General features: G+C 44.4%; 1 protein-coding gene across 3 annotated transcripts in view; it reads right to left on the bottom strand.

Annotated features, from left to right (window-relative positions):
• Positions 1-6,268, bottom strand: part of LOC133341286 (uncharacterized) — a 55,047-nt gene extending 48,779 nt beyond the window's left edge. The window contains exons 1-2 of one of the 3 annotated variants that reach the window (XM_061549797.1): positions 6,072-6,268; positions 4,917-5,834 (exon numbers count right to left, since the gene is read on the bottom strand). In XM_061549797.1, the coding sequence (XP_061405781.1) occupies positions 4,917-4,985 (69 nt within the window). In that variant the 5' untranslated portion in view covers positions 4,986-5,834; positions 6,072-6,268. Of the gene's footprint in view, positions 1-4,916 lie in introns of all 3 variants that reach the window. The other 2 variants (XR_009755029.1, XM_061549799.1) reach the window with 2 other exon arrangements.
• Positions 6,269-14,375: the final 8,107 nt, after the last annotated feature.

Below are 14,375 nucleotides of genomic sequence, written 5' to 3'. Positions count from 1 at the left end.
ATAAAATAATAAAAATAAAACATAACAAAATAATTCTCACGACGTTTCGGCCACAACGCAAGCAGCCGTCTTCAGAACCAAGAAGGCAAATTCTGCCTTCTCGACAGACCTGTTCTCCACCTGAAGACGGCTGCTTGCGTTGTGGCCGAAACGTCGTGAGAATTATTTTGTTATGTTTTATTTTTATTATTTTATTACTTCCCTTCTACATGACTTTACCGAAAGAACCAAGAAGGCAAATTCACACGTTTAAAAGTGAGACTGCTACCTTGGCGTCAGGCGAGGAAATGTAACCATCACACGTCTGAAGAACAATCACTTTTATATCCACGGGTGTCCAGCCGCACCCCCTCTGACACAATCGAGCCGTGCCGGCACGCGCGGGTCATACACCGCTTCACGTTCGGTGTTCAAGTCATCCTCAGAATGTCACACGGAAAAGCAGCTATCTGCGATGACCACCGTGCCGCACTGTCATGAAACACACTTTTATCACCCCCCCCCTCCCTCCTTTAAAGCTGAAATATACTGCACGCGGAGCAACTACAGTGAGGAAAAAAAGTATTTGATCCCCTGCTGATTTTGTATGTTTGCCCACTGACAAAGAAATGATCAGTCTATAATTTTAATGGTAGGTTTATTTGAACAGTGAGAGACAGAATAACAACAAAAACATCCAGAAAAACGCATGTCAAAATGTTATAAATTGATTTGCATTTTAATGAGGAAAATAAGTATTTAACCCCTCTGCAAAACATGACTTAGTACTTAGTGGCAAAACCCTTGTTGGCAATCACAGAGATCAGACGTTTCTTGTAGTTGGCCACCAGGTTTGCACACATCTCAGGAGGGATTTTGTCGCACTCCTCTTTGCAGATCTTCTCCAAGTCATTAAAATTATAGACTGATAATTTCTTTGTCAGTGGGCAAACGTACAAAATCAGCAGGGGATCAAATACTTATTTCCTTCACTATATGTGTGATGTGTCTTGGAATTAGACACAATCTGGGGTTTGTAGAGCATCCAAACGAAGCAGATTTCCCAAGATACCGCCGACTTTACGCATTCATCTTCAGCAATGTAACCTACGGCCCTCTGTCAATCCACTGCTGGATGAAGGCCTCGCCCATGACCTGTCGACCATGGTTATAGTTCGACCAGACTTTCACCACGTTGGTCAGGGCGGATTGGTGCAGGGAGATGCCCAGGACCGATTCAAATATCACGTATTACTGTTGTCAGCCAGGAATCGAACTCGGGTCACTGGGTCTCAAGGTTCACAGTGCCAGCATTGCAGCTCCACCACGCACATCTTCAACGCACACGCGGTCATTCCAATTCGTAATAGAATCAGACTGATTATTTAGACTACAGGCAGGAATCCGATGAGCTATGAAGCTCTTTTTCACAGATGTCCAAGTGTGGGCAGGGTCAGCGTGTGCTCGGCACCAGCAACAAGCTGTGAATGAGATATATTCTTGGGTTTTTTCGGTAAAGTCACGTAGGTAAAAAATAAAAATTTATAAAAGTAAAATAAAATATTTTATTTGTATTTTATTTTACTTTTATTTTACTTTTATTAATTTTAATTTTTTACCTACGTGACTTTACCGAAAAAACGCAAGAATATGAATCCTTGCAGTCACGAAAGCTTCAAATATGTGAATGAGATGCTGCACGGGCGAGGAATTCCACTTGTGTACAAACACTAAGTAAATAGAAATAATTGGACGAATTAAATGCTACGCTAATTTGTTTTTTGTATTCTTCTTCTCCTCTTAAGAGAGAAAAGCACACATGCTCGGAGTTTGTGGCCAACGTTATAGATGAGGGGCGAGGTGAATAAACAATGGACATTTCCCAGTAATAGTCACGAAAAAACATGTGACTTAAAAAATAATATTCGACGATTAATGATGAGTGTGGGGTTGGACAGTGCACGTCGTGGATAAATGGGATGGTGGCTCGTGACCAGGAATTATGATGCCTTGGCAGCCAAGGGGATTGACCACGTCCAAGAGGTCGTGCACCGAGGAGATGGAGCGAGTTAAGTGAGCTCTGCCGGGTGGATTGTTGCATTGCGGGATCGTGAGAGGCGGTGGACGGTTTGGGGAGGTTTCATAACGGGTGGCGTGAGGCATAAGCAAAGCAACTGTGAAAAAAAAAGCTTTACAGATCATCGGATTCCTCCAGCATAAATACATATTCTGATTATGAACTAAGGCCCAAAGGGATCAAGGGGTCCCGGGTACATAAACAAAATATATACACACAGCTGAACAAATATTAGCTCCAATTAAAATCATAATAAACATAAATAAACCAATTAACTGAAATAGCTCTAAAATATCTCATCTCCATCTTGTCTCTCATCTAACGGCATTGTTGTCCCTCGTCAACACAATCTCTCATTTCACTGCATCTGTGTCTCATCTGCAGATCTGCATTCTCCTCTCGCTACGTTTCTGTCTCTTGCCGACACCGCTTCAGTCATCTCACGAGGGACGTCATTCGTGGAAAGGGAGGGGGGTCTGCTTCGGACCCCCAGAATTACCAGCAAAGCCACTGGCCTTCATCCAGCAGTGGGTCGATCATGACTGATCGTGATGAACGATGTTACACGATTAACTATTACACACCACTGGAGCTAAAACAGTATCTCAGCAAAGAGCAAAGCTAGAGTGATGTTCTGAGCCAGTGGTGGAAATTCGACATTCATACGGGGAGGAAGGCGAAGTCTATCCACAGGACAGCCACTTCTGCCTTCCCCCACCCATACTCTTAGGTTTTTTCGGTAAAGTCACGTAGGTAAAACAATAAAATTAAAAGTTAATAAAAATAATAATGGAAATAAAATAATAAATCACGACGTTTCGGAGGCAACACAAGTCTCCGTCATCAGGTGGGACCGTCACAGCAAAAATTACTGCATCAAGATTAGAGTGTGAATCCTTGCAGTCACGAAAGCTTCAAATCTAGAATTAATTCCCACACCCACCCTGAAAGTGCCACTTATTTTATCGACCCTGCAGGGGATGATGGCCTGAATCATCCCCCCCCCCCCTCAATCAGGATGTGAACTCGCAACATTCCGAGAGACCCAGACGCCAACCATGGCCGGATTACCCGAAGGGAGGGAGTCTGATCAATATGGAGCCCTTTCTGCGGTTCAGCTTTCACTGTGCACTGAGGTAATGATGTCACAGCATCAATGACTGGAATGAGAAAAGGGGATATGTGTTTTTGTTTGTGTGGGAGAGAGCACTGCGGGGGTAAGGGGGGTGGTGGTATTGTGGGTACTGTAAAACAGGTGCAGATCATATAGTTTTGCAGACATCTATGTTAATACAAAAATGCCTGCATATCAATACCACGTCAATACTTCACAGAATGGTTATACAAGCCTCTCTCTTCTCTCTCATTCAGCCCTGCCGGGGCATGTGCCCATCACGGCCATTGTGTAGACGTAAGACAATAAATAAAATTGTGTTCGTAAAAACCTATGCCAAATTACATGTAATCCATTGTTATACATCAGGGCCCAATTTTGTAAACATTTTGTGCCATCGCTCCAGAACAAAAAGCACACACGCGCACTCAGATATTGTAAATAGAAACAATCTGGCCTAAACCCAAAGCTTGCGTGACATTGACAGTTGTATGAAGTGTGCCCCGTGTAAATGAGGTGATTACAGATAATTACGAGGTGATTACATGTGACGATGATGATTGGCGGTGGCGATGACATGCAATGCAATACTCTTAGTTCTTTCGGTAAAGTCACGTAGGTAAAAAATGAAATTAAAATTACTAAAAAAATAAAATAATAAAATCACGACGTTTCGGAGGCAACACAAGTCTCCGTCATCAGGTGGGACCGTCACAGCCAGATTATGAATCCTTGCAGTTACGAAAGCTTCAAATCTAGAATGCAATGCAATGTTAACGGTGATAATGTGCACACTTTGGTTGCTTACGTTACGAAAGATATTTCCACAGCTGAAGAGATGACATCATGACTACCATCAAAATTGGAACTATAATCAAATAGCTGGTGTTTCCTTTTCTACGGATGACATCAGTGCTGGGGGGGATGGTGATGCCAAAACAAATGATCCTCGTGCATCTTAACACTGATCGCGACAGACGAGTGATAGAATCCGCCGCACTGTAGCAACGTTACAACAAAATAGGGAGGTATGGTAAGAGGGATTCTGCAGTAATGCTGATTAAATGGACATTAGTTTCAACGCTGTCTGTGCAACGTTTCACAACTGCAAATGATAACATATGTACCAATGCTGTGATAATTTATGCGAATTATTACGTTACAATAGCAGCGGCAACAAAAAAAATGTGCACCCCAACAGCAGCATTGCAAACGTCCATCGCGACGTGATGCGGTCTGCACGCAAAGTGTGCAGCGCTAACGATTGCGTTATTAATTGTCACGCACATTCGGGGTAAACACTGCGTTGCTGCGATCTGCACCGACAGAGGGAGCGCTCACCTACGAAGCCGAAACGTGCACGAACAACGACCGTGATCTTTCATATTGACAACATTGCCACTCCGAGTGTGGTTGGGTGAGTAGACTGCACGGGGAGACACAGCGAGGTGGCACGTGGTGCCTGGCAAGGGCTCAGCCACCAGCCCCACGGCATCACCCGACCGTGTGCGGTGACCATCGTGGTGAAGTATGGCTAAAAGCGCTCCCCGCGACGAACACGTTCCCAGGAAAGCCACCTTCATCCAGGCAACGTGATGCCAAGAAGCTGGACATTCTAACATTACACGTATCATGTTGTGAAATCGAAGAGATGTATTGAAGCAAACGATCGTTACATTACGTGTTAATCCATTGCACGTATCACTGCAACCCCCCCCCCCCCCCCAGCTCACAATTACAATGTACCTTCAACACAAACGGGCGAACCTCATTCAGAGAGCAGGCCCGCAACTTGTGTGTGATGGTCTCGATCATGGTCGTGGCGATGCTGCTGCCGATGTTGATGGAGCCGGCGTTGATGCTGCTGATGATGTTGATGAAGCCGATGTTGATGCTGCTGCTGCTGCTCCTTAAGATGCTGCTGCTGCTGCTTTGTCGTTGCTCAGGCAAAGAGGATTGTTTGTGTGCAGCCCCAGCTCAGCCGTTGTGTTGGACTCTGTTTGTAGCTGCAGACTGTTGTGGTTGGACACTACGAGCTCGTCCTGGTAAGGGCGAATGTGTTGATGCTTTTGTGTTAGTGGTACCGCTGATGCTCCCACTGATGATCGTAACTGTGGTGATGATTTATACCCCTGCAGATCAGAGAGTGGTCGCGGTGATGGCTACGACTGCTGACGATGGCTGTTATTGACTGTGTCAATTAGGATATTTTAACGATGATGATGATGGTAGTGGTTGCGCGATGATAATCGATATTGTAACGATGATTATTACGATGTAGCTGATGATGGTTATTGACGGCGCTGCTTGATGATCAAGACGCTGATAGCGGTGATTAATGACGGCGCTTGTTGATGATGACAATAAAACATTTAATGACGATAATGATGATGATGTTATTAACAACGTTGCGCAATGATAATGATCGTGCTTTTAACGATGCTGATTGTTGACGACGTTACTCTGATGATGATGATGATCTTAATATCCTGTAATGATTAAATGACGATGCCTGCTGATGAGGATTCCGGGATAGAGGAGAGCGGAGGCGACCTGAGCTCAGACTTGTCTGCTACTGGACGTTCTGTCCTCGGGCTCTTGATGAAAAATTCAGCTCCGCGCATTCCTGCAGCGTTGCAGTGATGAGCGCTGCTCGGCGCCGAGCTAACGCAGACACGCAGACAGCAGCAGCAGTAGCCACTGCAACAACAACAACCACAGCAGTAGCCACTGCAACAATAACAGCAGCAGCGGCAGCCACAACAACAACAGCAGCAGCAGCAACAACTGCTCACGTACAACACAACACGGTGTTAAGAGCACAGACACGACAACACAACAGCAGATGTAAACAACCCCTACGCGCCACGCGCATCTCGGTCTGCGCGTAAAACTACTCACTGCTGCAGCTCTCACAAATGCTTCCCTCCTACCGATGCCCTCCTCCTCCTCCTACGCGCATCATCATCAGCAGCAGCGTGGCCCTCTCTCATTGTCTGCCCTGCTATGTGCTGCGCTATGCGAGTGCTGTGTGTGTGTGTGTCGGTGTGTGTGCGTGCGCGCGTGTGTGTGATCTGAATCGTGTGCGTGCGCGCGTGTGTGATCTGAATCGTGTGTGCGTGTGTGCAGCGGTGGCGTTAGGTATTAGCACGCGGAGCGGAATCCTAAGGCCCCCAAGTAGCTGAAGGGAGCCCCCCCTCCTCCCCCCACCGGATTGATCGACGACAATAACATATTTAGGATGTGCATTGAAATATCAGCTCGAATTCTAATTAGCATAGCAAATTAATTAACATAAAATCTAATTAACTTACCATATCTATATTTTCTGCAGTATAGATCTATATTGTCTGCAATATTGTCTACAATACAGATATGCATCTCCAAATGAGTTTCTGCTTCGTTTACCCCACTAATATCTCTTGTCCCATATCTCTTGGATCATCTCACTCGAATTTTATGAATTGAATGGAGCTAAGGGTGGAGCGGGAGATCCCAACAATATTTTTTAGGGTCCCCCAAAGGGGGCTTGCAGCACGACCCCCACTCTGTGTGTGTGTGGGCGCGTGTCAGCTGGCACAGCCACATGGAACAGAACGAGGGTCAATTTAGGAGCTAGAGATGATGATGATGACGTCAGCCACAGACATAAACATATTTTTTCTACACGTGCAATTAAAAAAAATATATACACCACTATTAATGTGTGTACTGTGTGTGTGCGAGTACATTTTACAGTTCTGTACTAGGCATCGTTCGAAAAAAAAATGTGTTTACACATAGCCAAAAAATACCGCATATGCCGTATAATTACTCTGTTCAATCAACACGTCTAACATACAAGTGCCAATTATTTATATAAATATAAAAAACATGCTTCATCTGTACTGTGCAGTTGTAATAATAACAATAATTTGCAGCCCGATATCAATCCACTTCTGGATGAAAGCCTCTATCCCTTCGCCATTGTCATTCATGGGGATTGTTTGACCATACAGTCACCCACGGCCTAGCGTGGATTGTTGCTGCGGCTCACCCCGGGAGTATTGCTTGTGGATGAGTGACAGCCGCGTGCAAAATAGAGACAGCTCGTGGTGGGCGGGGCGGGGGGGGGAGGGGCTTATTTGACCATATTTCACCATCTTATTGGTTCTTTCGGTAAAGTCACCTAGAAGGGAAATAATAAAATAATAAAAATAAAACATAATAAAATAATTCTCACGACGTTTCGGCCACAACGCAAGCAGCCGTCCTCAGGTGAAGAACAGGTCTGTCGGAAAGACAGCGTCTGAATATTTCCCTTCTACGTGACTTTACCGAAAGAACCAAGAAGATGAATCCCTGCAGTCACGAAGGCTTTAAATCGAAACATATTTCACCACTCTGGTCAGTGTGCTTTGGTTGTAGGCGGGGGGGCCTCCGTACATATGGGAGCATAGAAGTACAGAATGGTAACGGACTCCTGCCGCGCCCTGTTTTCGACGAATAGAAGCGCCCGAAAGGTGAATTGTCTGTGACGTCACAAGGGGGGGGGGCATGGCGCACGTGCTGATCGCATGGACAGTGACGACGATCAATCTACTTGTGAGCGGCGCTTGTTAACTAAGCCTAGAACAGCCTTAAGCCTTCAACGTTCGTTTTATTTTCATTTTTTGTCACTTTCTTTCCCCTCTTTCTATAACTTCGATAAAAGGTGATGTGTTGTTGTTGTTGTGCGTAATCTGCAAATATGAGTGATTTGCATCCAATTTTGCTTCAATGGCGTATTCCATATTACCAACATTGCGTGGGTAAAATGGGAAATTGCAACCGTTTGGAAAATAGTGGGGGGGGTTTTTTTGCCCACTTAATCCTATTATATTTTGCAATTTTCTTAAGGTAGCACAATACCCTCTTGCGTTTTCGGAGCAATTGCAAAATAATTGGTGTTCTAGGCTGACCTCGAGAAATGTCCAAGCCTTAAGTATCCCACTTCACCCAACATTTCCCGACAAAAACTGTAGTTACTGTAGAGCCCTATATTTTATTATTCTCTATCCTGCATTGAAACCATCTCAGTGGCTTTAGTGAGTACTCAAGAGATTGAATCTGCTATTGATCTGTGCCACACTGAATACAAATCACCAGTCTGCACACACACACAGACACTCACCAATGCGATTCACGCAAATATCACCCCGATCGCCTAAATGGGCTGTTGGCCAAGTGCTGTTTGCGAGCACCTATTAAGGCCGGCACGGCGCACAAGGGAGTGCTGAAGCCAGTGCCACGTCCGGCCGAATTTGTCTCCGACAGTGCTGGTGTTTTACTACTCGCCGCTGAGTCGACCTCGGGGAAGTCAAGGTCATCAGGGAAAATGTTTTTAAAATATTTATTGTCATAAGGCCCCATCCCGGTAAACATGCCAAAGTTCGGAATATTGATGAAACCGTTTGAACAACGTTGGCCATTGCACAAAAATGTCACAGATTGTGTGCTTTTTTTCCCTTTTAAGACCAAAATGTTACTGAGGAATTCGCTAAAGTTGTGGCTATCTGTTGCTTGTGCACCGTTGTCAACACAGCAGCACGCGCAAAATAATTGTTTTCATTTAGGCGGAGGCCAAGGACCGCTCCAGCTATGCCCCACTGATGTCAACCACTGCCGAGAAATCAAATCCAGATAGCGAGGTGTGCCAAGAGCTACGTTACCACTCCGCCCTTATGTAACACAGCCACGCGTGCGCTTACTCAGAAACGCACAGAAACTTGCAACAATAATAGAGCCCCCCCCCCCCACCATTGCGCTCCACAGACTGTAGGGGCAAGTGCTGTGTGACCGGTGAAGACCGCACGTGTCACGCTAGGTGGCTGGATAATCTTAGACGAGAGTAATACAAAAACAAAAACTCAACACGTCTAATCAATAACACTGCCTTAACAAGACAAATATATACAGCGATGGGTGATATTGTGGGCGATTGTTATTGACCAACGTGCTGCGTTTATTGTTATTTGTGCTCGTGTCCAACGCGGTATCACCAAATATTACTGTTTTTCCCAAGAATCCTTACAATACCGAGTGGCTCTTACATCTAAGAATGAAGGGGGCCCCAAGGAGTGCTGTGCGAGTCATTGGCTGTTGTAGGCGTAGTGCACTTTGCTCGCAATTGAGCGGTTGGAAGGCTCGTGTCAGCTCAGTGATGACGGTAGGAGGCTGATGGTTGTTTTTGTGTGTGCAGCCGATGGGCTCGTAATTATCAACAGGCTGATAATTGTTTTTTTACCCTTCCATCTGGCAACAAAACTGCCACCTTTTTTTTACAAGGAGTCATGTTTGCATAGACCACAATACCTGCAGTCATAATGAAAACAAAAAACATAACTCTGATAATGTGCACTGTCCTTGAAGTTGATTGGTCCACACCCGAGACAGCTTTCCTTAGAGCCGAGCTGTCTCGGGTGTGGACCAATCAACTTCAAGGACAGTGCACATTATCAGAGTTATGTTTTTTGTTTGCATTATGACTGCAGGTATTGTGGTCTATGCAAACATGACTCCTTGTAAAAAAGGTGGCAGTTTTGTTGCCAGATGGAAGGGTAAAAAAACAATTATCATATTTTTTACTGGCAAATGAGGTTCCAATGGTATCAACAGGCTGTTGAGTCACTAGAATATCCATGCAGCATCACGGGCTCATGGCAGATCTCGGCACAAACGTGAGCTGGACTATGTGGTGGCTAAGCAGCAACTGCACGCCCAGTTTCTTTGACTTAAGACCACCACCCTACCATTTGGGTGGATCTGACCACAAACCATCTGCAAGATAGACTGCCCATGGAAGGGGGCAATCTATCCTCTGTGGGAGTAGACAAACCCCCAGGTCAAACATTTCATCATCATCAGCCATAGTAAGCCTATTGCTATATGGAGACTAAGTTAAGGGTGGTAAGACTTCAATGATTTTGGTGTTGAGAAGAGACAAAACAAGGATGTAATTACAATGACTTTGGAGATGTCACGCAGTGCAAGGCAGAAGGAGTAGAGGGAGACTGAGGGTGAAGAAGAGTCAGAATCAGAATCTTTATTTCGACTACAGGAGGAATCCGATGAGCTATGAAGCTCTTTTGAAAAACATGTCCATTGTGGGCAGGTCAGTAAGTTACGACAGAGAACAATACAAAAAACACGATAGGAGTGCACAATAAGAGAAAAAGGTAAGAAAGTAATTACATTTTAAATAATACATTCCTTAATAACACTGGTCAACAAAAAAAAAATTCTGGCCTGGATTTTTGCAGCTGTTCTGCAAAAAACTAATTTCAGGGTGCTGATTCCAAATCTGATCTCAGATTTGCTCTATCACATCATTTTTATGCTATCGGCATACCCCATTTTCATTGATTTTACCCAAAATTAACTCTCTCACTTATGATTGCAAGTTGTTGCGAGTCAGTGACTGCTTTAGTGTTAAAATATGGTGCTGTATTTTTAGGATAGTGTGTTTATAATATCATTTTATGTAGACATCCACATTAATTTAATATTTTTCTTTTGCAGTTTTTATTGAAAATGCAATATTTGATATCTCAAAAACCTGATGCGATAGACAAAAACTGATGCCAGATTTGGAATCAGCACCCCGAAATTACCTTACAACCGTTGGAATACCTTATGCCAGAAAAAGTGTGTTGACCAGTGTTATACAAGTCCCGATTTATCAAGCTGTTAGCAGAGGCGCCCCGTAGGGCACGGCGAATCGGGGTGATCGCCCCGGGCCCCGTGCTTTGGGGGGCCCCCCGCTTTGCGACGTCGCGGTGTCAGACGATGCAACACTTCGGCGTTAATTTGAAGGCGTCGGTTGTGATTATCGCCGGGCCTCGGCACCCCTCTCGAGACGTCGCTGACTCGTAGTACTAACAGCGATGACGGCAGCAGCACTTTACTTCATGTTTAGGGAGAAAGATCATGGCAAAGATTACTCAGTGTGATCTTGCCAGGCACACTGAGAGGACGCTTTTGGAATTCCCAGTGCGGATTCAGGCAGCAGCGGCCCTTTTTGGTAATTTCAACAAAAATTTCGTGAGATCTTTTCTCGCGCGCGCACACATCGTCAACATCATCAGCCACGGTCCACTCTCAGATGCACAATTATATTTGTTTGTAGTCTGAATGCGACCACGCAATCAAGATATTTGACAACACCAGTGGAGTGCGCATCTGGAGGGAAAAAAACGAGCATTTGTTTACCACGGCATGTGCTTTGCAAAGGCTGTTAAATAAGCACAGTGAATGCTGCATATGGAGGCATATTTTAAATACTGTATCTCTATAACTTATATAACGGGCGTCCTACAAAGTCATTTAAAATGTTACGACTCCTTTGCTTTAACTGACGAAAATTGCAGCGCGAGTGAAATATTTTTTTTATTATTATCATTCTTCTGCAAAGCCAAGAACATTATGTAGCCCTAATTGCAGCCTTTGAAGAAGAAAAAACAACCTAATTTCAGGAAACTGACATTGACGATCCTGCACAAAGATACGGGTGATTCTCTGTCAGTGAATGCATCCGCAGCACACGATGATGGCCAATCGAAAAGATTTCCATTGATGCTGTCAAAGGAAAAAAAAAATGCGATAAATATTGCATTTTCCATTATGCATTTACAAAAAAAAAATATGAACAGCGCTCGCACGTGTCCAATATGTGGATTGTTGAACACTCCCTGGATAGTGTATATATGAGGCACGATACGATGTGTGTCCTGAGTTAAAGTTGCGGTATAAATTAAAGATGCAGCGATGGTGCGTTAAAGGTTTGCTCACCGGATTCGCATTGTCGAGGTTGCCAGTTCGTTCTTAGAACATCGCCTTTGTCTAGCGAGCGGTACAAATGGGTTCAGGGGCCGTCCATATATGACGTCACGCGATTTTGGACGATTTTTGACCCCCCCCCCCCTCGTCACACGGCGTCACAAAAAGTCAGAACCCCCCCTCAAATATGACGACGTCACAAAGCTCTGCCCCACCCTTCCCCCCCCCCCAAAAAGCCATATTTCCATTTTGAAAATAAAACATGCTTCAAATCGCTTTAAACTATTGTTGCGCATTTTGATGTGACGTCACATTTTTCAAACTCCCCCCCCCACCTCGTCACACATCGTCACAAATGTCTGACCCCTCCCCCCCCCCCAGGTGCGTGACGTCATTTATGGACGGCCCTTCACCCACAGCCAGCGAATCGGAATGTCGCGCTTGTTGGGTTCAACGTGAGGGTACAATAACTTCTAGATTTGAAGCTTCCGTGACTGCAAGGATTCATATTCTTAGGTTTTTTCGGTAAAGTCACGTAGGTAAAAAATTAAAATTAATGAAAGTAAAATAAAAATAAAATAAAAATCACGACGTTTCGGAGGCAACACAAGCTTCCGTCTTCAGGTGGAACCGTCACAGCACGATAGCTGTATCAAGTGAGAGAAATTCCAAGAAAACAGTCCTTGTATAAATACTGGTTGAGGGTGGGAGGAGCCAAGGTAGGCCCTGAATATTATTATTGTGAGGTTCGGTGCGGCTGAAGCACGCTGTTAGGAACGAGCCTTTGTTGTGTAAACTAGGTGCGGATGATGTAAAGGTGCGTGTAAATGGGACTGAGCCTTTTGTTATGTAGAGGTGGTGCGGCTGAAATCGCTGCCAGGAATGAGTCTTTGTTGTGTAGAATGGTCGAACTGGGGGGTTCTGAGAGTTGTTAAGGTGCGGCTGATGTAAAGGTACAATAACTCCCTCCTCTCGCAAGATGGTCTGGCCATTGTGGAAGAAAGCAGCCTCAAATATCCTCTCGAAGTGGCCGATTTGAGTTGTCCCCTTGGTGAAGTCGTTTCTGCCAGCAGCGGCATGCGCAGGTAGTTTCAGGGCTGCAGCTTTATGCAGGAGGTCGTGGGTTCGATACCAACCCTCAAGCATGTACATTTCGAGTTTGCACGTTCTTCCCGTGGTGACGCTGATTTATTTTTTCCGGGTTTTCCCCTCTTCGTTTAGAATCGACATCACGCGTTTAGATTATTTTGGCTGCGAAACATTTACACAAGATCAGCCACTTCGTTGAGCTATCATTTGTGGCCAGGTCGCTTCTGAAAAAGAGCTATCAAGCTCAGTGGGCTTAAGCAGGTTAAATAAAAAAAATAGTTTAGTTTTATTTGTATTTCTTTTTTGTGATGTGCTTATTTCCTATACTTTACACTCCTATCGTGTTTTTATATTGCTTATTATTGTAACGTTTTGACCCGCTCCTACTGGACATCTGCATAAGTGGTACTAATCACATACCTGCATTTCCCATAAATATGCTAAATTCCTCTTGATATGCATATTCTTTTGTCAAGGCGCCCTTTTCCCCCCTTCCAACCCAGCTTATATATATGCTCCAAGCACGTGTGCTGTTTCATTCAGACGCTGTCGCCTCGACAGACCTGGTTTTCACCTGAGGACGGCTGCTTGCGTTGTGGCCGAAACGTCGTGAGAATTATTTTATTATGTTTTATTTTTATTATTTTATTACTTCCCTTCTACGTGACTTTACCGAAAGAACCAAGAAGATGAACTTTAAAGCTAATCAGATTATAAATATTTTGATATATATATACACATATGCTGTAAACAAGGTTAAAACGGTATTGTATCGGGGAGCAGTGGCACAGTGGTTAGCGTACTGCGCTATGAACCTCGTGACCCCATTTACATTCCAGGCCACAGCTAACTTAATTTCAAGGTGAGTGACATCTGCACCAGTTTCTAGTCCGTCCCATTCACCAATCCACGGCGACCAGTGTGGTGAAGTATGGTCAAATAACCCCCAGCAGTGGTTTGACAAAGATCTTCACGTTATTATTCATATTGTTACACGTATTTGATTGTATAAAACAGTATTGTTTGTATATATATATCACTGTAATTGGATGTATGAATTTGCAAAGCCATGCTATATGACTTACACTCCATGCAGTCCTATGTAAATGTATTGCATGAACAAGGCTATTCACACATCACTTGCGTTGTCCTCTGGACAGGAGGATATAGGCTGCATTATAATTACAGAGTCGTCTGTACTCGTGTGTTGAATAGCGAATGCTGGGGGTACTTAATTCAGGAATGTGTGCACTTGTTAGTGCAATATGCATGATTTAAGCTACGAGGATGGGTTATTAAGTAAATTATTTACTCACTGTA

This window comes from Lethenteron reissneri, chromosome 11 (assembly GCF_015708825.2).
Source record: "Lethenteron reissneri isolate LAM-NWPU_2019-01 chromosome 11, ASM1570882v1, whole genome shotgun sequence".
Taxonomy (NCBI): Eukaryota; Metazoa; Chordata; class Hyperoartia; order Petromyzontiformes; family Petromyzontidae; genus Lethenteron; species Lethenteron reissneri.
The sequence above is the reverse complement of the archived record's forward strand: the minus strand, read 5'-3'. Positions and strand labels throughout refer to the sequence as shown.